Source organism: Eublepharis macularius, chromosome 4 (assembly GCF_028583425.1).
Source record: "Eublepharis macularius isolate TG4126 chromosome 4, MPM_Emac_v1.0, whole genome shotgun sequence".
In the NCBI taxonomy this organism is placed as follows: Eukaryota; Metazoa; Chordata; class Lepidosauria; order Squamata; family Eublepharidae; genus Eublepharis; species Eublepharis macularius.
In genome coordinates, this window is record NC_072793.1 from 90,004,908 (window position 1) to 90,031,443 (window position 26,536).

The following is a 26,536-nucleotide window of genomic DNA, read 5'->3' on the forward strand; positions in this document are numbered from 1 at the left end:
TATCGCTTGCGCCGCATTTGAGACCTTTAGTACATTCCTGGAGTGGGCTGCCAAGGGCCGCATGGGTTCCCCCCATGTCTGTCACTACCTCGATGATTTTTTGATAATGGCTCCCCCCGGGTCCCCGGCCTGTGCTAACCACCTCAGGGTCTTCCAGGATTTGGCAGCAGAGCTGGGGGTCCCACTTGCGCAGGACAAGACCGAGGGCCCCACGACGCGCCTTACATATTTGGGCATCGAGCTGGACTCGGTGGCCGGGGTGTCCCGTCTCCCGGGTGATAAGTTGGCTCGCCTTGCAGAGCTTATTACGGGCTTACTGCACCAGAAGAAGTGCACGCTCAGGGAGGTCCAGTCGGTGCTCGGGCACTTGAACTTCGCCTGCAGGGTTGTCTCCCCCGGTAGGGCCTTTTGCGCCCGCCTTGCGAGGGCATGCAGGGGGGTCAGGGCCCCTCACCATTTCATCAGGCTTAACAAGGGCGTGAAGGCAGATCTCTGCGTGTGGCTCAGTTTCCTGCGGGGCTTCAACGGGGTCTCCATTTGGCAGGCCCCCCTGGACTTGGGTTCTGACTTACAGGTGCACTCTGATGCATCAGGTAGCCTTGGGTTTGGGGTTTACTTTAGGGGTCGTTGGTGCGCCCAGCAGTGGCCCGCTGGCTGGGTTGGGTCGGGAATCCTCAGAGACCTGACCTTTCTGGAGCTTTTCCCCATCCTGGTGGCAGTCTCCATCTGGGGCGGCTTCCTGCGGAACCGCCGGGTCACTTTCTGGTGTGATAACCAGGCCTCCGTCAGGGTCATCAACAGCCAATCTTCTCGCTCTGAGCGGGTCATGCGGCTCATCCGCCGGTTTGTCTTGTGTTGCCTTAACACTAACATCACGTTTTCAGCACGTCACATAGCAGGTGTCGATAATGGCCTGGCAGATGCCTTGTCTCGCTTCCAGATGGAGAAGTTCTTCAGGTTGGCCCCGGAGGCGAGGCGCACTCCCGACCCGTTCCCGGAGGAGCTCTGGACGATTGGCACAGCACCATAATGCAGGGAGTATTGCGTTCCGTGGCCCCGTCCACTCTCCGGGCTTATTCTGCCGCGGCCACCAGGTTCCTGGCCTTCTCCAAGGGGGGTGGGGATGGGGGATCCTGGCCCCCGTCCCAGGCCGCGGTCCTCCGCTATTTGGCCCACCTGCACAGTTTGGGGCGTGCCCCCCGGACCATGCGCAGGGATCTCGCGGCCATCTCCTTCTTTAGCAAAGCGGCCGGGTTCCCTGACCCGTGCGCATGTTTCCTCGCCCGGCGGGCGGTGGAGGGCTGGGCCCGCATGGCCCCTCCTCGGCGGGACCGCAGGCGGCCCATTACACTGGCCATAATGGGGCAGGTACTCCGGGCGGTCCCCCCCCTCTGCAGGTCCTCTTATGAAGCCCAGCTCTTCCGCACAGCCTACATCCTGTCCTTTTACGGGGCGTTCAGGGTCAGCGAGCTGGTGGCTGGTTCGAAGGGCGACCTGACCGGCCGCGCGGTGGCCCTCGAAGATGTGTCCTGGTCCCCCCGGCGGGTGTCCATCAGGCTCCGCCGCTCAAAGACAGCGCAGCAGGGCAAGGGTCACGTCATCCGCCTGCAGGCGGCCCGTCGGCGTTCCCTGTGCCCCGTGCGGGCGGTCGAAAGGTTCCTCTCGCTCCGGCCCTCCCTCTCGGGCCCACTCCTGATCCATAGGGATGGTTCCCCCCTCACCCGGTTCCAGTTCTCAGCGATCCTGCGGGCCGGCCTGCAGGCATGCGGCTTGGCGGCCCGGGACTTCGAGACCCACTCCTTTCGCATCGGGGCTGCCACAGTGGCCGCTGATCTTGGCCTCCCCGCAGCAGCCATCCAGGCCATTGGTCGCTGGCGGTCTGGGGCATTTAGGGCCTACATTCGCCCTGCGGGGGGGTCCTCTCTCTAAAACGGTTGTTCCATATGTTCCAGTTCCAGGTGCCAGGAAGTCGGTGTGGCTATGCGGCCACAGTATCGTCCACTGGGCGGGGAAGTATGCTGAGTCATCTGGCTGGGGCGCCCACCTGGGCCTGGAGGATCGACTGCAACTGCGCTGGCTGGGAGTCCGCGGCATGCGATGGGCATCTCTGGTTCCAACTCTCCTGCGTCAAGCACACCACCGGGGCCCTCCGGACGCTATCATTATACAGCTCGGCGAGAATGACCTGGCCGAACGGGAGGGCCTGGAGTTTCGACAGGCCATGTGCACTGATCTGGACTACCTCCGGGGGGTCTTTCCGGACACTGTTTTCCTCTGGTCCGATCTGCTTCAGAGACGAGTTTGGCGGGGGGCCCGGTGTCCCAAGAAGTTGGATGGGGCGCGGCAGAGGCTGGCCCGCGCCATGGGCGAATTCATTGTGGCGGCTGGTGGCCGTTTGATCACCCACTGGGACATTTCGCACAAGCTGGCCCCCCTGTTCCAGCCGGATGGGGTACACTTGTCTTCCTGGGGCATGGACATATGGCTGCAGGACGTGCGGGACGGCCTCTTGGATTGGCTACAGCAATAGGATTGTTGGCGGGAGCCCGTGGGGCTCTTGTGGCGGTGGAGCATCGGATCAGATCCCATTTGTTGGGGAGACTGGGCCTGCGCGCACAGGCTCCCCATTAAGGGGACTCCCTTATGGAGTCTTGGGGGGTGAGCGGCAAGGGGCACGCCCAGCTCGGGGGCTGCCAGGGCACGCCACCCCCCAGGTGGCATGGGGAATCACCAAAGGGTGTACACCGGGTGATCTCCCTCCTTCATGGCACTCCTGGTTCCCTCCCTCAGCCTGGGGCCTGAGGGGGACGTGGTTCATCGGCTGACAGGCGGGTCACCCGATGCTGTGGATCTGATCCTCATGCTGCGCCAACACTCCTCGTTTGCTGTTTATTAATAAAGTTGTGGCCTTGTTTCCTCCAGTCCAGTGTTCGCTTGTTTTGTGTCTCGCCGCACACTCTCCCCCCGCGGCCTTCAACCATAGGCGGCAAGGCGAGCCCCCCCCCCGACTTACCGGGGGGCCCGTTTTGCCGCCGATGGGGCCGCGCGGGAGACTCGCGGCAGGACTTCCGGGCCGCGGGCTGCGCTGGGGCCCCTGCGCAGGCCGCGGCCAATCGTTTTAAACCTGGGCGCCCAATCGGGCGCCCGGGTTCGCTGGGAGGGGGCGGGGCAGGCGCGGCGAGCCGGTTCTCCCTCAGGTCCGGCGGCCGGGTATTTATCCGGCCGCCGCCCGGCTCAGCCCTCAGTCTGCGCCGGCCCCGGGACGTGCGAGCTTCCCCCCCCGCCACTCCCTATGTTATTGTCTTTATCGCTCGTCACAACTTTGGCGGTGGAGCATCGGATCAGATCCCATTTGTTGGGGAGACTGGGCCTGCGCGCACAGGCTCCCCATTAAGGGGACTCCCTTATGGAGTCTTGGGGGGTGAGCGGCAAGGGGCACGCCCAGCTCGGGGGCTGCCAGGGCACGCCACCCCCCAGGTGGCATGGGGAATCACCAAAGGGTGTACACCGGGTGATCTCCCTCCTTCATGGCACTCCTGGTTCCCTCCCTCAGCCTGGGGCCTGAGGGGGACGTGGTTCATCGGCTGACAGGCGGGTCACCCGATGCTGTGGATCTGATCCTCATGCTGCGCCAACACTCCTCGTTTGCTGTTTATTAATAAAGTTGTGGCCTTGTTTCCTCCAGTCCAGTGTTCGCTTGTTTTGTGTCTCGCCGCACACTCTCCCCCCGCGGCCTTCAACCATAGGCGGCAAAGCATACACCTTACTGGACTTGAATTTTTCTGTTTTACTGCAGACCAACATGGCTACCCACCTCAAACTACCCACTGGAACCAGTAACTTACTTTCCCTGTGACCATAACACCACCCAGCCTTAAAACAGTTTCTGAGTTACATAACAGAATCTTACTACAAAGATACCATACCAGGGTAGCTCTTTTAGTGTCGCTGGGAGAACTATAAATGGAATCTCCCACAGAAACTATAAATATTAATACTCTGTGACTATGTAAAATATCTAATATATACTAAACATCTTTTTAAACAGCCCTCACAGCCCTATGATCACTATCCATATATCCATTTACTCTAAAAATAATTCTGTAAAAGAACTTTTCAGGAACAAGTAGGTTCTTTCAAAAAGCCAATATGCATTTGTAGAAAAGACAATACATTCTCATTTTTGAATGAGTGGGATGCGTTATATCAAAGCACATGTAAAATTAATTTATAGAGGAAAGAACTCTTATTTTGCTTTTTAAAAATATGGAAACAGAAGGCGTAGAGTAGGCAGAGGCACAACTTTAAAAGAACAGGCACACCACAGTTTAAAAATTGATTAATGAGGTGCTGACAAACTCATGTAAATATAAGGACAGTCATGCCTGCCAAATTTCAAGTCTATCCAAATGCTGTGAAGAAAACAGTTTTTAATTTGAGACAGGAAAACTCAGAAAATGATTTTCAAGTTCAACAGCAATCCTTCCATTCATTCTTAATTTAAATCTTATATTCAGCATTATAGGGTGGTAAACTGTTACCTAAAAAGGTTAAAATATTTTAAAATATATCTTAAATTTGCTATCATTTGCATACCAGTATGTATTCGTTTTTCTATGTATTGTAATTTATAGCTCAGTTGCAAATGTTCTGGAAACTAGTTCAAAAAACAAACAAAACTGAAAGTTAGAAAATCAAATTGTTTATCTAGGTTGAACATGGAGCCTGTTTATTTGTTATGGTGCATCACCTAATATTTCAAGATTAGGAGTCACATTACTCCTCAGTTTTAAACACAGCCCATTAAGTTTTGCTAGCCAATTAATTTATGGCACGTTCCTGGTATTTCAGTAATCTCCATTTTACTGGAAGCAAATTTATATTTTTGTTTATCCCTCCAAACACTGAGTGGAAGCAATTGCAGGGGGAAACAACTGCAATAGCTAAAACTAGCCTCTGAGCGATAGCAGGGTACACGGTAAAGATTAATTTTCCAAATCTATAGATTTTATGCTAGTGTGGGATGAGGTATCATTTCACCATAGGTGGGTGCTGAAAAGAGTAAGAGAGAGTGAAGTCATATATGCCACAGTTGAGTAGGAACAACTAATCCCACCCATAAGTAACTGAGCCCCTACTGCATTACATTATATATCTAATTCTTAACATGGTCCCATATGTGGATACTTAAAAATCTGTATAACAGGCTCATATATAGAAAAGACAGATTTCTATACAAACTGGGGAGGGGGGGCTAGTTTTGCAGAAAAATCTAAAAACGGGAACAATGACAGTGGGGGTTAAAAAAACAAACTAGGAAAGTGTTGTCTACATGAGCACATATAACATAAAAGAAACAGCTCTTAGGAAGCTATGGCAGGCAGAGGTTATGGTGGCGGATGAAAAAATAGAAGAACCTGTTCCTGGATGGGCAGGAAAAGAGAGAACAGGCAAGCGAGCATGGCTGGATGGTGGGAAGAGAGGAGTTAGACTGCTGGTTCTGCTGCTGCTGCCCACCCAAAATGAAGAACAGGCAAAATGCAGCAGCAGTGACTGGAATGCGAAAAAGATAGAGCAGCTTTCTCCTTCTTTTGACAGCCATGGGTCTGCCAGGAAGACTGGGGCAGTGACTGGGAGGTGAGGGACGAAATAGCATTGCTGCTTTTTGCTTTATTTGCCAGTGAAAGTGCTTGTAGCAGAGAGAAGTGATGGCGGGCATAAAGAAGAGGAGCAAAAGTTCAGGCAGCCATGGTTTCCTAGCAGACCACTGCTTGTCCATAATATTTTGGCTGGGACTATTAAAAACAGTTCTGTAACGGATGAGAGAGTCAGGAATTTTAGCCACACCTACTCTTATTTTTTCCTCACACTTTGCTTTTATAGCCAAAATAAAAAATATATATATCATCAACTTCCAGGCTTGTTTTATTTGCTGTAATGTTCAAGCAACAAGTCCAAAGGGAAGGAAAAAAATAATTAAACACAACCACTAATTATAAAAATAAAAACACACAGTCATTGAATACATTTCTACACACTTCAGTACGATGCTGAATATTAAAGTATGAGGGATGATTTGCTCTGCTGAAAGTGATTAATTTCTTTAAAACACTAAGGTCATGCTAATTGACATGACCTGTGTAATTAAGCAGTCTCTGTTTATACATGGAAAGCTCGACTGCTGTGAAGCTGGGCTTGCTTGACAGAATGTCTTTACCAGTCAAGAGATCAACAACCTCTCTTATGTCCTACCTAGTCACCTACACAAACTCCTGATTGCTCTTCTGACAGTACACACAAAAGCATTACCATATGAAAATCAGTTTACATCTTGGGGGAGTTGCACACTGGCAGCAAGTAGGTAAGCATAAACTGTTGCTTTGACAGGCTTCAGGCCTAGCCGTTCACGCTAGATTGCCCTGGTTTTGTGAGACCATGTCTGGAAGATATTCTGATCAAATTTAAGTAGGAAGCAAATAGAAGCAGAGTCTAAAAGAACAGATGGGAGATACTTAAGTATTCTGTACAAATTCTATGACTAGGGAAACAAAAATAAACCAAACCAAATTATACAGCATCAACTGATGGTATATCACATCACAAAAGATAATATATAAATGTGCATTTTTAATAGTTAAACACAGCATTACATGTACATGTACAGTCTTTGTTATGGCTCCTGCCTTGAGGAATGGCTGGCCTGAGGAGGTCAGGAAGGCTTTCATGTTTCTATCATTCCATAAATTGTGTAAAATAGAATTGTTCAGGATAGCATTTTGTAAATGGAATAGGGCTGGAATGGAATGGATTAGGAGGATACTTTTTATAACAGGGAAAGGATTATATTCTACTCCAATATTTATTGTATGTATTAATAATACTAACACTACTACTGCTACTAACAACAGTTTTCTTATATACCACTCTTCTAGACAGATTAGTGCCCATTCAGAGTGGTGAAGATAGTCAGTGTTATTATCCCCACAATACAGCTGGGGAGCTGGGGCTGAGAAGAGTGGGGCTTTCCCAGGCCACCTGCTGAGCTCATGGCAGTAGAGGGATTAAAACCAGTAGAGTGCTGACTCACAGCTCAACCACTTAACCACTATGCTACAGCATAGTATCATTTTGCTCTTAATATGCTGTCTTTGCTAGGTTTGCCTGACCCTGGACCCAGGTTGCTGCTGCTGCTCAATGGAGCAGAGGGAAGGGGGAGGGCTTGTGTTGGACTATGAATTTCCCTAGAGTTTTGCCTAATGCAAGTTTCCAGAGTCACCACCCTCAAATGCCATGGAGTGACCAATCAAGGGCAGTGGCAATCCTATCTTCTACTAATGTAATACCATTTTCTGCTCTGTTTATGCTATATCATATTGGATACTTTTTTACATTTTCCCTAATATTTGTAATCCTAGTCCTTTTTGCATTGTTTCTTGGATATCTCATGCTCTCTCTTTAATAGAAGTTCAATGGGATATTATATATCAGGTGATGATATTTACTTCCATGCTATGAAAATTTTCAGCTGCCCATTTCAACTCATTAAGCTTCTATTAAAGGCAAAGGGCATTTTTCTCCAGGTCAGTTGGCAACCCTACCCTAGATCAGAGCCCCTTGGCTTTAGCTAAAGCTGCCATGATGCTGCTCATAGGCCCCACTAAGTGATGACACAGTACAGTGCCAATTAATAAGGGTCCGGGCTAGCCAGGGCTAGACCAAAGTGAAACTACTTCTAGTCAATCCCAAATGGATGGAAGGAAATCTGTGCCATGTATAGAACCCCCTGCCCACCCTCTCATACAAGCCTAATTTCTTGTTAGTGTAACCTAGAGGTGGGCACGGTCCGCATAACGGACCTAATTTTGTCACGAACTTACTCAGTTCATCATTCGCGAACACACGGGCCGTGGGCTTGTGTTTTTCTCACGAAAGCGCCGAACATTGGGGCTTTCTGTCCGTGTGTCCGTTGGCCCGTCATGCCAGGATTCCCACTCAAACAATTTCCCAGGCAATGGTGTGGATCCACCTTCCCCATTTGGAACACACCAATCTTAGCCCAGGAAACCTTGATTGGCAGCTCTGTCAGCCAAACAGAGATCACCAGACTTTCTGCATAAAAGACAAAGCGTGCGAAGCCCCGCTCCATTTTGCTGGCGCGGGGACACGAGTTAGCTTCTAAGCTTAGCAACTGCTTGCTGTGGGGAAGGTGTTTTTTTTTGTGAGAGCGCGGCTTGTGCCTTAGGGCTTTGGGGCTTCAGGTGCAAGAGAGCTTTCTCTTTTCTCCATTCCTGTTTAATTTTTTTCTCCTTTCTATTCTAGTTTTCTTGAGAGCACTTTTTAAAAAATCCTTTTACCGCACTATCGGGTTACTCTGATTTCTTTCTGCATTTCGAGTCCTTGGGTTCTTCTCGGGCTTAATCCCCCCCCCCAAATCTCTTCCTTTTTTCTGGGTTGCCGGTGGGTTCTATTGTGCTCTGACCGCACCCACTCACAGACCCACAGTGGGTGCAAGGCAGTTTTGGGCGTTGTCTGCTTGAGTTCTTGCCTTCTTTCCCCCACGTTCTTTCTTGGCTGCTGATGAGATGCAAGGGGAGGGAAACTGCTATTAGGCTCTGTGAAACACCCACTCTTTGACGACCGGCAGCACACTTTGGGGGGCTCTCTGCTTCACTTCTTTCTAAGCCTTTCACTCCCTAAATAGTGGGTGACTTGGGGGGAGATTTCCTGCCTGGCTTTTGAGGTGCAGGGGGGCTGCTGCTGGCCTCTGTGAAACACCCACTCTTGGACGACTGGCAGCACGCTTTGGGGGGCTCTCTGCTTCACTTCTTTCTGCCTTTCAATCCCTAAATAGTGGGTGACTTGGGGGGAGATTTCCTGCCTGGCTTTTGAGGTGAAGGGCAGGCTGCTACTGGCCTCTGTGAAACACCCACTCTCTGAAGACCGGCAGCACATTTTGGGGGGCTCTCTGCTTCACTTCTTTCAAAGCCTTTCACTCCCTAAATAGTGGGCAACTTGGGGGGAGATTTCCTGCCTGGCTTTTGAGGTGCAGGGCAGGCTGTGAAAAAGACTGTTACTGGCCTCTGTGAAACACCCACTCTCTGACGACTAGCAGCACGCTTTGGGGGGCTCTCTGCTTCACTTCTTTCAAAGCCTTTCACTCCCTAAATAGTGGGCAACTTGGGGGGAGATTTCCTGCCTGGCTTTTGAGGTGCAGGGCAGGCTGTGAAAAAGACTGTTACTGGCCTCTGTGAAACACCCGCTCTCTGACGACTAGCAGCACGCTTTGGGGGGCTCTCTGCTTCACTTCTTTCTAAGCCTTTCACTCTCTAAATAGTGGGTGACTTGGGGGGACATTTCCTGCCTGGCTTTTGAGGTGCAAGGGGAAGACTGCTACTGGCCTCTGTGAAACACCCACTCTTTGACGACTAGCAGCATGCTTTGGGGGGCTCTCTGCTTCACTTCTTTCTAAGCCTTTCACTCCCTAAATAGTGGGTGACTTGGGGGGAGATTTCCTGCCTAGCTTTTGAGGTGCAAGGCAGGCTGTGAAAAAGACTGTTACTGGCCTCTGTGAAACACCTACTGTCTGGCGACTGGTAGCTCGCTTTGGGGGCTCTCTCTGCTTAATATCTTTCTAAGCCTTTCACTCCCTAAATAGTGGGTGCCTTGGGGGGAGATTTCCTGCCTGGCTTTTGAGGTGCAAGGGGGAGACTGCTACTGGCCTCTGTGAAACACCTACTCTCTGGTGACTGGCAGCTCACATTGGGGGGGCTCTCTGCATTGTCTCCCCCTTTGCATGGGCACCTGCTGTCCCCTCTGGCCAGGGGGGAATGGGTCCCCTGAATCATGTCCGCCCCGCGAAGGCAGAAAGGTGGTTGAGTTCTGTTGCTGATGCTGCTGTCATGTTTCTGTCTCCCCCCTTCTCAGGAACCACGCTGACCCATCCAAGCAATGTATTGTCGAAGGCTTTCACGGCCGGAGAACGATGGTTGTTGTGGGTTTTCCGGGCTGTATTGCCGTGGTCTTGGCATTGAGTGACACTGAGAGATCTCCGTCTTTTGGTGCTACACCTCTGAAGATGCCAGCCACAGCTGCTGGCGAAACGTCAGGAACTACAATGCCAAGACCTCGGCAATACAGCCCGGAAAACCCACAACAACCATCATCCAAGCAATGTCTCCTGTCCTGCCCATCCCCCACATTCTGCAAAGGCAGGACGGCAGATCCTGTCTGACTCCCACTTCACGAGGGACTCTCCTGTTACTGCTCCCTCCTTGGTTACATACATGGTTGCGATCGAGCAGCCGATTGTACCATATGGGGTGGAGTTGGTTGTCGACGTGGTGGCTCCCCTGTCAATGGGACTGACGGGACCTCTTTCAGCTGGTTGGGAAAGTGTCATGCTGCAACTGAGGACCTTGGCAGCGAGGCAGGAAGGCTGCTGTCTCTTTGGTTAGCCTGGTTGTGTGATCCCGCAACCAAAGGATACAGTTGGTTGACAATGTGGAGGAGCCACAACGGGACCTCTTTCAGTTGGGTGGGGATGTGTCCTGCAACTCTGGTCCTTTCTGACGAGGCAGGAAGGTGGATCTGCTGCCGCTGCCACAATGTCCCTTGGTGGGACCCTCGGCTAAGGAGGACAGTCAGTAGCTGTGGGACCTTTCCCCTCCTCCCCCTCCTCATGACGACACGTAGTGTCCCTCGAGTCCTCCTCATGATGACACGTCCTGTCCCTTCCATCCTTTCTGGCGTGGCAGGAAGGTGGGTGAGGTCAGCTGCCGCCAAGTTTACGCTAAGATGGAACTTCAGGTGCGGTCACCTGGTAGCTGTGGGATCAGGCTTCCCCTGGGCGAATGTGGCCTCCTTTCCCCCCCTTGGCGAGAATACCAGCGTGCTCTGTTTTGGCCTGTCGGGAACGGGGGGAACCTCCCCCTCCTCCTGACGACAAGCCCTGTCCCTGGTATCCTCCTCCTGACAACAAGCCCTGTCCCTCGTATCCTCCTCGTGACGACAAGCCCTGTCCCCTGTATCCTCCTCGTGATGACAAGCCCTGTCCCTGGTATCCTCCTCGTGACAACAAGCGCTGTCCCTGGTATCCTCCTCCTGATGACAAGTCCTGTCCCTGGTATTCTCCTCCTGACGACAAAACCTGTCCCTCGTATCCTCCTCCTGACGACATGTCTTGTCACTGGTATCCTCCTCATGATGACAAGTCCTGTCCCTGGTATCCTCCTCTTGACGACAAGCCCTGTCCCTCATACCTTCTAAGTACCTCCTCTTATTCTTTATAAACTCAATTACTTCCATTATAATTTGTATATTGACAAAACAGTCTAGGGCACGACTGTTGTCCCTCCCATCCTTTCTGGTGAGACAGGAAGGTGGATATGCTGTGGGGGAGGGGGCTGCTGTGCCCACATGTCCTTCCTTTGCCGACGCCGCCACGTTTGGGGAAGTGGGTATCGTCAGAGACCGTCCTGCTCCTGTGAGCGCAAGGGCCCCTCCGAGTGGGGAGGCTGCTTCCACTCCCTCCCCCCAGGCATGGGGGAGGGGGCTGCAGTGCCCGCATGTCCTTCTTTTGCCGACACCGCCACATTCAGTTCAGTGAAGTGGGTGTTGTTGGTGACTTTCCTGCTCCTGTGAGCACAAGGGCCCCATCCAACTGGGGAGTCCGCTTCTGTTCCCTTCCCCCAGGTGTGGGGGAGGGGTCCGCAGTGCCCGTGTGTCCTTCCTTTGTTGATTCCACTACGTTCGGTGAAGTGGGTGTCATCGGCAACCATCCTGCAGTGGCCCAGGTCACAGCCCTGCCCCAAACCCAAGCAAGCAGACACACCACGTCACTGAGGTGGGACTCACTGTCCACTGCCCAAAGAGGCTCCCTCTGAACAGGGTAGCATAAGTCTCCTTCCCTCGAGGTGTGGAAGACATCCTTTCCATCCCTTCCGTGCCTTCCATTCCAGCAAGGGGCCTTTGAATTGCTGCATGATCTCCTGTTGCGGAGTTGGCTTTCACTCAAGTACATCCATTCATTTCCCATCATGGGGAGTTGAGGAGTGTTACATGAGAACCTTTGGTGGGGAAAGTCTACTCAAGTGAAAATCTGTGGAAAAAACAAGGCCTTTCTGAATCGAACTGGTTCTCGAACCAGTTCTCGAACCGGGCTGGTCCATTTAAAAGTTCGTGGTCCATGGTCCGTGGAAGTCCACGAACCCCGAACCGGTGGTCCGTGGCCGTCTCCCGGTCCGTGCCCATCTCTAGTGTAACCTCACTTTGGAAACCTCCAGCTAGTTTCTAGTTAGCAGAAACAGTAAAGAACTCTACCCAGTTATGTAACTGGGTGCAATTATTACATTCAACATTGGGGTTTCTTTCCCAATATGATTAGATGCTTATGAAATATGCCACGCCATAGAAAGCCATTCCTTTGTTGTTGAAGTTTTAGAAATGGATCAGTTTCTAGCAACTACAGTTTCAGCTACTGAAAAATTAATAGACAATATTTATTTTATGCTATACCACCTAGAAAATTTAATAATGCAAGTAGCAGAACTACAGGTAAACCTGTTGTCATCTACATAAAGTAGATGACATGTTGTCATCTACTTTATCAATTTTAATATTTTACCCTACTAGATCTTTATTGGTGGTGGTGGATAGTGCTGTTAAGTCATAGCTGTCTTATGGCTAAACACCAAATACATGGAAAACCTATACAGGGCAAACTGCATCTCTAACAGCTATGTATCACAGAGCCATGTATTTTTTCCAAGATATGGAAACTTAGCAGCCGTTTCCACACACATTGGATAATGCACTTTCAGTGCACTTTAGCAATCCTTTGGACGTGGATTTTTTGTTTCACACACAAAAACCCAGTTCCAAATGATCGCTAAAGAGCATTGAATGTGCATTATCCAATGTGTGGAAGTAGCCAGTAATTCCCTCTGAATTATTTTATTTATCTATTTATTTATTTAATCAGATTTACACCCCGCACTCCCTGCAAACAGGCTCAGGGTGGCTAACAACAAAAGAAAACAATGTACATTAAAAATCATAAACAAATATCTAAAGCAATGTTTAAAAGCTCAATACATTGCAGAGTACAAAACTGGCGCCACAGACAATGCAGGCTACAATAAATATCTAAAAGGTATGAATACAGCTGCGGTGCAAACCCAGGGCAGCCACCAATGAAGCACAGGACGTGAGGAACAGGCAGGAGATGATTTGCTGGCTCTCAACCAAAGACCTGGTGGAACATCTACATTTTACAAGCCCTGCAGAACTGTAACAGGTCCCACAGGACCCAGATCTCAATTAGGAGAGCATTCCACCAGGCTGGGGCCAGGGCAAAAAAGGCCCTGGGCAAAAAAGGCCACGAGTATCCTGTGAGCCAGGGACCACCAAAAGCTGCTTGTCTACAGAGCGCAAGGCCCTGTGGGGCCTAATAGAAGAGTTTCTCCTTTGTATTAATGCAAATTGAATTTGCTAAAACATTTCTAAAGATTTTCTTCCAGCCAGACTCTGTAATAACCTATCAAACACTCTTTCCAATTTAGCTTACAATCATGTTCAGGCTAATAATTAATGACAGGAACTGGCCATAAATTTTGGGATAATGGTTTTTAAAGATCTTTTGTGTAGCATTGTTCTTCAAAGTCAATTAAAATTGTTTTCAATTTTTCATTTCTTAACTCTGTGTTTAGTAGTTACATATTGATTGACTGGTTGATTTATAGTCCTGCTTTCTCACTGAGACTCAAGGCGGATTATACAGTACAAGTCAATATGATCAACTAGGACATTCAACGAACAAATACAACAGAAATTTGAAAACAAATATAAGTCCAAACACAGAGATGAAACAGGTGCAGTGTGGCATCTTAAGAAGGCCCTGTTCAGATGAGCAAAGCTGCCATGGCATAGCATAGGGTGAAAGGCAGTCCTGCAGATATGAGTGGCTACGGTGATAAAGGGCTTTGTTATGTGATAGTCAAAATATATTGTGTGGAGATCTGTGATCAAATTTCCCAATGTTTACTTTGATAATAAAAAGCAGCCAAACAAGAGTCTAATCTGGATCAGAACCATTGTACTAGGGCAAGGAGGGTAGAATCCTTTCCTGAGCATCGTGTCTCTGGCAGAGCTACTTAAACCCTGTAGAAGAACAGACATTTACAATATGGATATAATATTTTCCTAAAGGGACTAGGAGCAGTTCAGAGATAGGAGATTTATTTTAGGGAAACAGCACTCCTTGCTCCAGCCACAGTTCCAATCCAAACTGCTCTCCCCAATGGCTGCTATTAGACGAGGGCTGCTAAGTCTCCACTACGGGCAGGGGATTTTCCTGTCCCAGCCCTGATTTTTGTTGCCTGCAGTAGGAGAAGAATTAAAAATAAAAATAAGGCCTTGTGTACTTACAGGAAGTTCTTATCATAGAGTTCTGGCATTTCCTAGAGCTACTCAGAAGTCACAAAGGATAACTCTAGAAAATGCTCTATGGTAAAGCTGGAAGTTCTTACCATATTTCCAGAGTAGTTCTAGGAATCACCAGAATTCTATAAGAACTTCCTGTAAGCAGATGAGGTCTTATTTCTCTTTTTAATTTTTCTCCCAGGGTGCTGCCCCCTAACCCTCCGGCAGGTTCTCATGCATTGCATTTCCAAGCAACGTTATTTTTGACACAAACAAGTATCAGGATATCCAATTATGGATTTTCCACATAATGAGTTTGACCATAAGTAATATTTACATCAAATGTACTGAAACTGTTGTGAGTTTTCTGCACATATTTTTGCTTAATCATCAGAGATGCCATACCTTTCAGTTGGTCATACGGATTTTGTTTTTGGTGTGATAATCAAAAAGTACATTCTTAATTCTCATAATTCCATATTTTACTCATAAGAAAGCCAAGATTCTTAACTACTGATTCAAAATAAAGGAGGTAAATGATACCTGTGGCTTAAAATGCCTATTCCACATGTTTAATGTTGAAGGTATACAATGTATTGGCCTAGAACATTATCTGTTTTGTTTGTTTGGTGGTAGCTGCAGCCTGCAGGTGAGCTCCATTTTTTGTTTACCTCCTCAGGCAAACGGAGCTGACATGCAGCCTACAACTACATGTAAGCTCCCAGTGAGTTTCCTCCATCCTCTTGACTTAGGTAGGGTAGAGCATTCAGGAGGGGCTGCAAATTGCATGTGACTATGGCATGTAACAATGGCAAGCAAAGAGTGATGCACTGATACAGATGCCCAAGCTGCAGCTACTACCAAATGCTCCCCCACCTCAAGTCAGAAGGACGGGCAGTCTTGTAGGAGTGTTTGGCAACAGCTGCAGCTTGTGGCTCCATTCACTCATTGCTTTCTTGAGCCAGTGGAGCTCACCGTAAAGGTGTAGCTGCCACCAAACAGATTCATGCAAAAAGTTCACTTTTCTTTGTCTTGAATTGAGGTAGGGGGAGAGTTGCACCAAAAAAACCCTTTGTCCAGCCCTGCAGCTTGGTACGCAGGTGCCAGTTTCAATTCCCAGCATCTCCAAATAAAATTGATCAAGTAGTAGATGTGAGACATCCCTATTTAAGGAGAGCTTCTGCCAGTCAAAGTAGACAATACTGACCTACTGACCTCAAGAGATCAACGGTTTGATTCAGGCAGCTACATGTGTTCAGTTGTTAGCATACCCCAACTGTTTAACCTGGTTACTTTGGCTGAAATTCTTTCTAATCCATATCCTCAAAATACAGTTAATCATAAAGGAATAAGTGATACTGACCTGAAATCTTCGCATGTCACGAGGGTTTCCTGCATTTTTTAGGCAGTTCTGGTTACATTTAAGAAAGAACTTCAAGAAGAATCTGGAAGAACAAGATAGATTGTTTAGTAAGTCAGTTTTCACAAAAGGAGCAACATTTCTTCATTTTACCGAACAAACACTCATGGAATGGGTAGAAAAAGTAAGAGATATGTTTATATTGGTAAAACTCACAATTTTGTAGCAGGATGGCAATTTATATTTGAAACTCTGTAAACATGTTCATAATAATTTAGAAAGTAGTTGAAATTATATTTATTAAGTTGTTTATAGGTATTATTTTTTCTTTATTTTTTCTATGTTGCTTGTTATATGAAATAAATAATATTTTTTTAAAGAAACTGTCTGCTTAGATGGATCACATGGATAAGACTGCTCTCACCTAGTTCTTATGTATCAAAATACTGAGCCACAAGAATAGCTATACACAAAGCAATGTAGTTATTAACATTAATAATACGCCTTCTGAAACTTTCCTTAGGCAAGGACAGAAGAGAGAAGGAATCTGATGGTTGGCACTCACACATAAAGATTCTGGAACTGTTGATTTCATATTGAATATTTGTCTGCTATTGAAAATAGTTGCACAGTTTGATATGACAAATTGGTATGTTTTTCTACAAAACTGCCAGCAATGTTGTTGCATATCATAACAAATAAGATGGTACGTACTATTTTATCTAAGACATTAAACCCAAAATCTGTTCTGCAGGCAAGTTCAGCCTTCGTTCCAAGATTCACTTCTCTTTTGTTACCATTTCTGCCATGTTATTACATATTTGTACTCATGTAAATAGCCAGCATGTTTTTCAAAAATGTATTATTTTTACAGTACCTTTTAATATATGAACATGAACATTAACAGAGAAGGCAAACGTGGCAGTAGTAGCAATAATCTAAACAAGTCCTTAATTCTAAATACTATCCACCCCCCAGCCATAAATAAAAATATCCCAAAGTGCATCACAGCCCAACCTTCAGAAGGTCATACCGGTGCTGCCATCATCCCTCCCCCCTTTTGCCCTTGTTTTTAAAGAGAGGGAGAATATGTGAGAGGAGAGAAAAACAGAAATAGGAAGAGGGAAAAAAGAGGTAATTGTGAGAAAAATATTCACAGAATTTTATGTTGCATGCTGGTGTTAATGGTGGGTCTCAGGTATGAAAGGTTCAAAAATTACAGCACTTGTACACTACATCTTACTATATAATTGAGTAAGCTTATTTCAGACAACTCACTTTATACCACCAGAGGGCGCTGCCATGGAGGGAAGCCTAGGCAAGGCACCATGTCCCTCCAGAAAACATGCCATGGTGGGAAGCTCAGGCCGGGAGCAGGATGGGAGCAGGTGGCAATGCCCACCTCCCACCTTCACCAAGCTGATATTAGAAGTGAGGCAGGTGGCAATGCCCACCCCCTGCCTTCAACCAGTTGGTATTAGGAGCGGATCAGGTGGCAATGCCACCCCTACCTTAACACAGCTGATATTAGGAGTGGATCAGGTGGCAATGCCCACCCCCGACCTCAACCAAGTTGGTATTAGGAGCAAAGCAGGTGGCAATGCCCTCTCCCCATCTTAACCCAGCTGGTATCAGTAGTGGAGAAGGTGGCAATGTCCGCCCCCCCCCCCGTCTTAACTCAGCTGGTATTAGGAGTGGAGCAGATGGCAATGCCTGCCCCCCACCTCAACCCAGCTGGTATTAGAGCAGGTGGCAATGCCCTCCCCTGCCTTAATCCAGCTGGTGTTAGTGGCAGAGCAGGTGGCAATGCCCGCTACCCACCTTCACCCAGCTGGTATTAGGAGCAGAGCAGGTGGCAATGCCCTCCCCGTGTCTTAACCCAGCTGGTATTAGGAGTGGAACAGATGGCAATGCCTACCCCCACACAAACCTTAACTCAGATGGTATTAGGTGCGGGGCAGGTGGCAATGCCCACTGCCCGCCTTAACCCAGCTGGTATTAGTAGCGGAGCACTTGGCAATGCACACCTCCCTTTCACCAAGCTAGGATCAAAAGCAGAACAAGTGGCTTTGACCACCCACTGCTTTAACCCAGCAGGTATTAGGAGTGGAGAAGGTGTCAATGCCCACTCCCTTCACCCAGCTGGGATCAGGAGCAGATCAGATGACAATGCCCGCCATCCTTCACCCGACTGGGAATGCCTCCCTCCCAACTTAACACAGCTGGTATTAGGAATGGAGCAGGTGGCAATGCTCACTCCCTGCCAGCACCCATTTGGGATCAGGAGTGGAGCAGGTGGCAATGCCCACCTCACACCTTCACCTGGCTGGGATCAGGTGCAGAACAGAAGGCAATGTCCTTCTTCCCTTCACCCAGCTGGGAAAAGGAGTGGAGAAGGTGGCAATGCTCACCCTCTTCAACCTACCGGAGTAAGCCACTGAGCAGGTGGCAATGCCCTCCTTGTCTTCACCCTGCTGGAGTCAGGAGTCAAGCATGCAGCAATGCCTGCCCCCTCTCCAACCTGCAGTAATCAGGAACAGAGCAGGTGGCAATGCCCACACCCCCTTCACCCAGCTGGGATCAGGAGCAGAGCAGGCAGTAAAGCTCACCACCCACCTTCACCTGTCAGAATCAGGTGCAGAGCAGGTGGCAGTGCCCATCCCCCTTCACCCAGTTGGGATCATGCACACAGCCTTCCCCCCTTCTCCCAGCCATAGGTGCAGAACAGGAGGCAATGCCCCCCCTTTACTCGGCATGTATCAGGCTTGGAGCAGATAGCCCACTACCCCTTCACATGCCCGAGATCAGGCAGATCAGGTGTGGAGCAGATGACAATGCCCACCCCCTGTCCTTCACCAGCTGTAATCAGTGACAGAGGAGGAGTGAATGCCTGCCTGCCCACCCTCCCCTTTCTAGAGCCCGTTGTATTTTTTCCCCACAACGGGCTATGTTGCTAGTGTTACAATACTGAACATAAAAAGCATATAAATGCAATGAATAGATAGTATGAGAAGTGGTATTAAACCAATACCAAAAACAACACTTGATGTTTTAAATAAACAAATTCATCCAAAGACAGGAAAAAGTTGGCTAGTCTGAAAAGCTATCAGCTTACTAAAGGTTGAAGTCAATTAGTGGTTGTCTGGCTTTTTAACTGATTAATTAAACAACTCTACTTCTATAATAAAGCAGTATCTCAACACAGGTTATATTCTTAGAGTCTTTCCTGAAGTTTACAGTTTTTCTGGATCACACAGAAATATTATGCAGTCTTTGGAAAATCCTCTTTGTGCAAGTGGCCCGAACAATAGAAGGAATGCAATTGGATCCAATGATCTGTGGATCCAGTGATCTGTGGATGCAAGAATTTCAGATCTTTCCCTCATTCCCCTTCTCTACCAGTCCTTTCTGATCCTGAGAAAGTTTGTTCTCATGGTCCCGGAACCCAGTTCGGTAGTTGCAGTAGGGAAGCAGAATGTGGGGGAAATCCCCCCCCCAATGGCGCTGCACTGATGGAAAAAGCAGGTCAATTTTGTTCCCCTTCCCCTGCCCACTGCAGCCTCTTATCTTGCCCACAAGGAAGCCTGGGAATAAACTCTCCTAAAATCAGAAAGGACTGCTGTGGGAACGGGAATATGGGAAAGATCCATGATACTGAATCCAACTCATAAACTTCCTCAAATTAACTGCTGAGTGGGGGGATTTGTTGTTATTTCTACTGTTACTAATCAAAATGACTGTCCATTAACCACATCCATACATACTCATATGCAATAAAAAAACCCACAGATCCGTACACAAATATCCCCTAATAAATACCTCCTGGGACCAGCTAGGGTCCCTAGGCTAACATCAAGGCAGAAGATGCTACTATAGCTAAAAATTCTACTCCCAGACTGCCTTCATTTCTTCAAGCGGTAAACTCCCCAGTCTTTTCTGCATGAGACTTTTTCATTGGTTCTGGCCCCATACTGCATTGCTATCTCTCCAGAGTTCTGTACACACAGTCAAAATACCCCAATTCAGTTTTCAAACTGCTTCCCAGACTTTTTTGCATTCTACATGGAGGAAAGCAGCAAAATTGATCTTTCCCTGGCTTTTCTGTGGCTTTTCTTTCTGTGCACACACCTTGATTTTTTCCCCCAGTTAAATCAAACAGTGAATTTTTGGAATGCAGAATTCTTTCTTCAATGTAAGACCTGGCCCTGGCCCTGGCCCTGTCTTTCTCCCTCCCCTTTATCTCCCTGTGTCCTCATTGGTTAAATAGCAACCACTCCAAGTATTTATTTTTTATAAAAAACAGCAGTGTTGCAATATTGGAGCCTTAAAAAACAAACAAAATCCCTTGCAACTGACCAGGGGGGAAAAAGCTGCAATATGGCTAACACAAAAATGCTGCAGAGAGCCCTGTACTCCACTTGAATTTTAAAGTTTCCCTCTGTGCTTCCTATACTTTTTAGTCCATTCTTTTTTGGTGTTTTTTGTTTATGCAACACTGATACCTTTTTTTTAAAAAAAACCTCCATTCAACACTGATGTGTCCTCAGCAGACCAACCGAGGAAACTGAAGTGTTCCCCAGAATTCTCACAGCAGAAACAGGGAATTTTTCTAGTGCAGAAAAAATAAATACCACTTAGATTTGGGAGTGGATGGGGAAACAAGGCTCTGGAGTGGCTGTTTTTGCATGCAACTACACCAAAATTGCACAGAACACAGTCCTCCCTTTAACCAATCAATCCACCAAATTTGAGAGCATGCAATGATGGGGATCTGTGTTTATGGACCCCAAGGAATGCTTGGTGAAGGCAAGCATCAAGCTGAGTGTTGGGCAGCTGCACACACATGCATACACTGTTTTTTTTCAAGGAGGAAGTTGGGGAAACAAGGCTCTACTTGCACTTCACCAAAATCTGTGTCAAAAAACCACATCATCCCAAAACCCATCAATCTAATACGTTTCTGCTCAAGCACATGAACACTTACAGAACAACGGACCCCCAAAAGGCAGGTGGCTGGGTGCACACAATGGGGGGAAAGCAAAGCAGTGCTGGCACAGCATGCCAGCACAGCGTGCAAGCAGGACAGAGTTCCATTGACAACCAGCACAGTGCAGCAAAAAAAAAAATGCTTCTTTATGATCGGGACAAAGCCAATAAATTATTACCTTTGAGTCGTGCTGTTATTTCCTGTACCTTGTAGTTTCGATTCCATGATGAAGGGCAGGCAAATCCTCCTCACCCTAATCTGCAGCATCCCAGGACTCCCTGTTTAAGCCCACCAGCCTCTCCTTGCCCTGTGTGTAAAAATGCTCAGAGAGGGCTAGATGTTGATTTTATCTTGATGGGAAGGAAAGTAGAGAGAGGATGGCCCTCTTTTTATTTTACTAGTAAAAAAATGGGAAACTAGACAGGTTATTGGCTGCCAGTCTCCCTTTCCAACTAAAACCGTTAACCCCAGAGTTGAATGAAAATGAATACGATGAAATGATGGGCAGAACTGAATGAAAGTGTCATTGGTGTGAGATAAAATAAAAAATCTGACCAGATCAGTCCTTCCACACAGAATACTGATCTGGAAAGACTTGGGTGTGCATGTGCGTGTGAGTATGCAATGCACATGCCTGCTACCTCCCTGTCATTTAACACTGGGTTAACAGTTTTAATCAGAAGAGCCCCAAGAGACAGAAGGCTTTCTGGGCAAGAAGGTGACTCCTCCCTCTTCAAACCCACATGTGCATGCTCGTGTAGCTGGTGCTGGCCTTTCCTTGCATTGTGTGTAAAAATGCACAGAAAGGGATGGCGGTGGTGATTCTGGCGTTGGCAGCACCATGCTATCTATTCTCTCCAGAACAGAGCAAATCTTTTGTGGTTTTATCCCTATGAGCCGACTCAATGCCAGTGCCTTTCCCCAGGAAGCTCTGAAGGAAAAATGCACTCCTGCGTGCCCTGCATATCCCCTTCCCACCATGAGAGTTAATGAGGGCTCAGTCACTCCCCTTTGGATCCAACTGGTTGCATGAGTGCAAACAGACTTACTGTTAAGGAAAACAAGATGCTGCTAGATGCACTGCCTGATTAGACAAATGAGCGCCGCAGGATAGCTACCGATCAACGAAAAGAAGCCGCAGATACAATAATACCTTTAAAATGCACCGTGCCCAATTATTAGAATCGTTTTATTATCAATAATACCACACTGTGGTCACAATCTTGAAGTCTAAAGTGCACAGTGCAAACGACAGCAAGTTAACTTATGCAATCACAAAACACAGTTACATCATGTTCACATCCAAGAATCCAAATGATAATACAGTCACATTAGAAAATCTTTGACAATAAATTGCACAATTCTTCTTTTTGTTCTCAACAGAGACTTGGAGTTAATATAAATTCTTATAACAATGTCCTCTTAGGGTTTCTTTTCCAGGTGAACTCCCACATGCAGAAGCAATCAAAACCAATACCGTCTCCCGGGCGGGAGAACCCTCCAAAACTCACAAGTCTCAACATGAAGGGGAATTCACAGCTGTCCAGAACCACTCAACAGGAAGCCAGCACTTCTCCTGTTTCATACTTGCTTTTTCAAGAGTGTTCTACTAGCAGTTATCTCTCGCTCCAATTGCTCAAAACACTTAATGCTTCTCTTAACCCGATTAGGAATCCAGATACATGACATTATAGCTTCACAGCCAAGCCAGAAGGGGGTTATTGCACCTACACTGCATCATTTAGAGCAGAGTCTTGAGTGGGAGAATGTGCAAGGTTCCTGATTGGTTAATTAAGTTCAGACCAGTTAGGGTTTTCATTATAACCCAACCTTCATTCTGTGTACTTGCTGGTAGATACCTGTGCTGCATGCTCTTTAGATCTGGTTACCAGGACCATTGCTTTTGGATTTCAAAGCTCTATCTGGATTTTGTGCTTTTAGCCTTACAAGGTAACATCTATGTCAGAGGACCAAATCCTATCTAATACTTTAGGAAAGTTATTTAGCTTTGTTATTTTCCTTTCTTGTTTGCATACGTTTGTAATCTTTGCACTCTTCTTAATAAACTCTATGAGTATATTTCTATGGTGTTGGGAGCATCAGCCTGAGCCAGTTTGGTATAGTGGCTCCTCTGCTTGAAGCCAGCTGGGTGACCTTGGGTTAGTCACAGCTTCTAGGAGCTCTCTGAGCCCCACCCACCTCACAGGGTGATTGTCGTGGGGATAATAATAACGTACTTTGTGAACCGCTCTGAGCGGGCATTAAGTTGTCCTGAGCTGGCATTAAGTTGTCCTTGAATATTGTTGTTGTTGTTATATGTTATTGAATCCAGTACTTTGGCCTATTTACCATAGCTGCTGAAGTAATTGTTTTGGGAAACTCAGTTTGCAAACTGGTCTACTTTGCAAGGCTGACTTCTTGTTGTTTAAGACCTGGTAGGGCTTGAGTTTTGTCTCTTGGTCTCAAGTTGAGAGACTGGTGGTGGCGAGTACAAAGCAAGGATCCTCTCCCCAGTTTGGAGTGTTTTACTCTTGCCTTTCCTCGTCATGGCAGCTTATGGATACAATCATCCTTGACACTATCTGAAAATAATAATGACTGAGGGAAAGAAGCTGAGCTACAATTTAGTTCACAAAAGCTAAAGAAAACAAAATGTTTAAATGCAGAACATTTCTCAGTGCCCAACTATGCACAAATCACAGAGTAGTTCCATAACCCTCACACATTTCTTCAAGAGGAGAAACTGTATTTTACATGTTAAAGTGATAAAACCTTCAGAAAATGTTTCCCTCGGTGTTTTGCACTAACGGACCATAAAAATAATGCCTTGTGGAACAGCTGGTCACAGTTTATAAGCTTCTTCTTTAAAAGTCAGAATGTATCAATGTTTTATTTAGAATCATCTGCAGACTCATCTTCACTAAACTCAACCACATTAATGAAATTTCAGTACAATTAGAGAAAGTCTTAACATATTTGTGATAACTGTTGAATCAACATGTTCAAGATAATTTCCTTCAGGCACTCTCTATCAGGAACCTCTTGCACATAAAATATAAATACCACTGACATGAATGGGAGACATGAGCAAGGGAACATCTATAGTTTCTTGCACAGCTCCCATTCATAAAAATGGGCCTGATTGTTCAGAAATCTTTGTTTTCCTCTTTTTATTTGAATACTGAATAGGCAAATGGAACAGTAATTATTATTGATAAAAACCGTGTAACAAAATTAAACTGTTTTGACAACTGACTCGTGTATATGGATATTGTCCATCTTGCTGTTTTAGGAGGAGGGGAAAGAGTGATTAATTGTAAAATTAATTGAGGGAGGGAACCCTATATGAACCATGCATGGAAGGAGTTCATGGAATCTCTTTCTCCCTCTTCTTTTCTCCATGCAGCCCTTGTGCCTTCCGAAAAGCTGCTCCTGGTGTTACAGGGACCTTCAGCATTGCATGGAAAGGGGGCTTCAGCACGAGGGAGAATCAGCAGAAATCACCCTCTGTGTTGCAGGAGCAAGAGAAGCAAAAGTGGAAGCAAAGTTTTCAACTTTCCTTTTCTTGCTGGGCTTCCTTATGCTGCATTCTCCTGTGCTCTTGTGAGTCAGCCTCTGACAGATATTAAAACTCACCTATAATACATCCACTGAAATTCATATACAGGTTTGTATTCAGTATAAACAACAATTTTTTTATCATGCAGGCATGGCCCTAAAGTTACTAAAAACTGAGATCTAGATTGGCAACGGAATTGAGTTCAGATAGTGTGGTGGTGGTGGTATCATTACTGGGAGCCAGATAGACTACCCATATTACACTTTCTCTACAGACATTCTATTAGTTCCTGATTACTTTTCAGATCCACGTTCTACCACCTCTTCTGCCACAAGCGTAGATCAGCAATGGAAGTTCAGCTAGCTGATGTCTATGGGACTGTCTAACTTTAAAACCCTGCTAAACTTCAGCATCAGACTAAAGCCATTTTGACCACTACAGTAATCTTTGGAGGCCCTGCTTCAGCTGCCCCATCATCTGAGGCTAAATGAGTGGCAACCTGGGAAAAGCCTTCTCGGTCATGGCACCAAAATTATGGAATTCTCTCCCCAGGGAGATTTGCCTGTCCATTTCTGGTACAACTCAATACATCATTTACAACTCTATAAAGTGTAAGTGCCATAAGTGCATATTACAAAAATTGTGCAAATTGCAATGTATTTCGTACAATAACTAATGTTTCCCAACATTAGTTGGGCATGCATTGCAATTTGCATGATTTTTGTAATATGCACTTACAGCACTTGCACTTTATAGAGTTGTAAATGATTTATTGAGCTGTACTGTTGTTGAGTCTTCAGTGGAGGTTTTTCTCTCCCTATTGCTTTGGTATCATCTGGAGATAGCCCCTTTCGCAGCTTGTGTCCATTTCTAGTGTCTGAATAAGGGAGCTCTGACTCTCGAAAGCTTACACTCTGAAAATTTTCTTGGTCTCTTAGGTGCCACTGGATTCAAATACTGCTGTTCTACTGCAGACCACAGAAATGGTCGATTTCTATCATTGTTTTCTGCCAGTGGATGATACTTTTTTGTTTCATCAGGCATTCCCTCAGTGAGTCTCACTGATTCATCATATGTTTATTTGTGCTCTGTTTTAATAATTCTTTTGTATATTTGTCTGTTTTTATCATTGTAATGTTTTAGCGGCTGTTCGAACCACTGAGTCAAATGAACTCTAATAGAAAAGAAAGTTTTAATGTTTTTATTGTTCTCTGTGGCTGCTTCCACACATATTGGATAATCCACTTTCAATACTCTTTAGTGAACATTTGGAACTGCTTTTCCATGTGTGGAACAAAAAATCCACTTCCAAAAGATTGCTAAAGTGCATTGAAAGTGCATTATTCAACGTGTGTGGAAATGGCCTGTTGGTGACCCTACATTGGGTGGAAAGGTGGCTTTAAAATATTTTCAATCTATCAATAAAAATGATACATGTAAATAAGCAATGACTTTTCTGTGTTCTAGGAGAGGCTGGAATCAACTAAAGGACAGAATACTTGAATACGAAAGATTGTAGTGCAAAAAAGAAGTTGGTGTGTTTTGCTAGCTATCAGGTAGATCCTGATATACAGTAGCTGTAATTTGGTGCAAACTTCTATGCTGCTAGAAATTACACTTTGATGTTTTTTCCTGTTTATTATAGGGATATCTTTATTATTTGTTAAAACAAAGCAGGAACTGTACAGAAATTTTTTAAAAAGATGATGCCCTCAAGCTTCAATGTAAAAAATGCAATCACTTTACAGGCAGCATAGTATAGTGGTTAGAGTGTTGGACTTGTATTGATAGGGGATAGGGTGGACCCCTGGCAACTGGCAGGCAGAGGGTGGGGTTGGCAGAAAAAAATGTAAGAAATAGTCATTAATGCAATTAAAATGAGTAAAGGCTGAGCAGCTGATTTTTCAAGCTAAAAGGCTTTACATTCATGAAAGAAAGAACATAGCAACATAAGTATGTGCACTAAGCATGTGTGTACATGCACAGAGAGAAAGACAGAACGCTACTGACTGACTTTACCCAAAGGAGCCTTGGTACAATTGAACAGGGAACTGGAAGGGATTTGTATGTTTACACTAAATTAAAGAGAGGCAGAAGTTACTGTCTTATCAAGTAGATCCTCATATCCAGTCACTGCAAGTTGGCTCGCACAATTGTGTATGTGTGTCTTTTTAAGTCTCTAATGGCCAGCTGTGACAGCTTGACTCTGAAT

At 46.4% G+C, this 26,536-nt stretch overlaps 1 protein-coding gene across 3 annotated transcripts in view; it reads right to left on the reverse strand.

The window, feature by feature from the left end:
- Positions 1-26,536, reverse strand: part of EBF1 (EBF transcription factor 1) — a 501,457-nt gene that overhangs the window by 170,667 nt on the left and 304,254 nt on the right. For all 3 annotated transcript variants that reach the window (XM_054977386.1, XM_054977385.1, XM_054977384.1), the window contains exon 7: positions 15,782-15,863. In XM_054977386.1, coding sequence (XP_054833361.1) covers positions 15,782-15,863 — 82 coding nt within the window. The remainder of the gene's footprint in view (positions 1-15,781; positions 15,864-26,536) is intronic.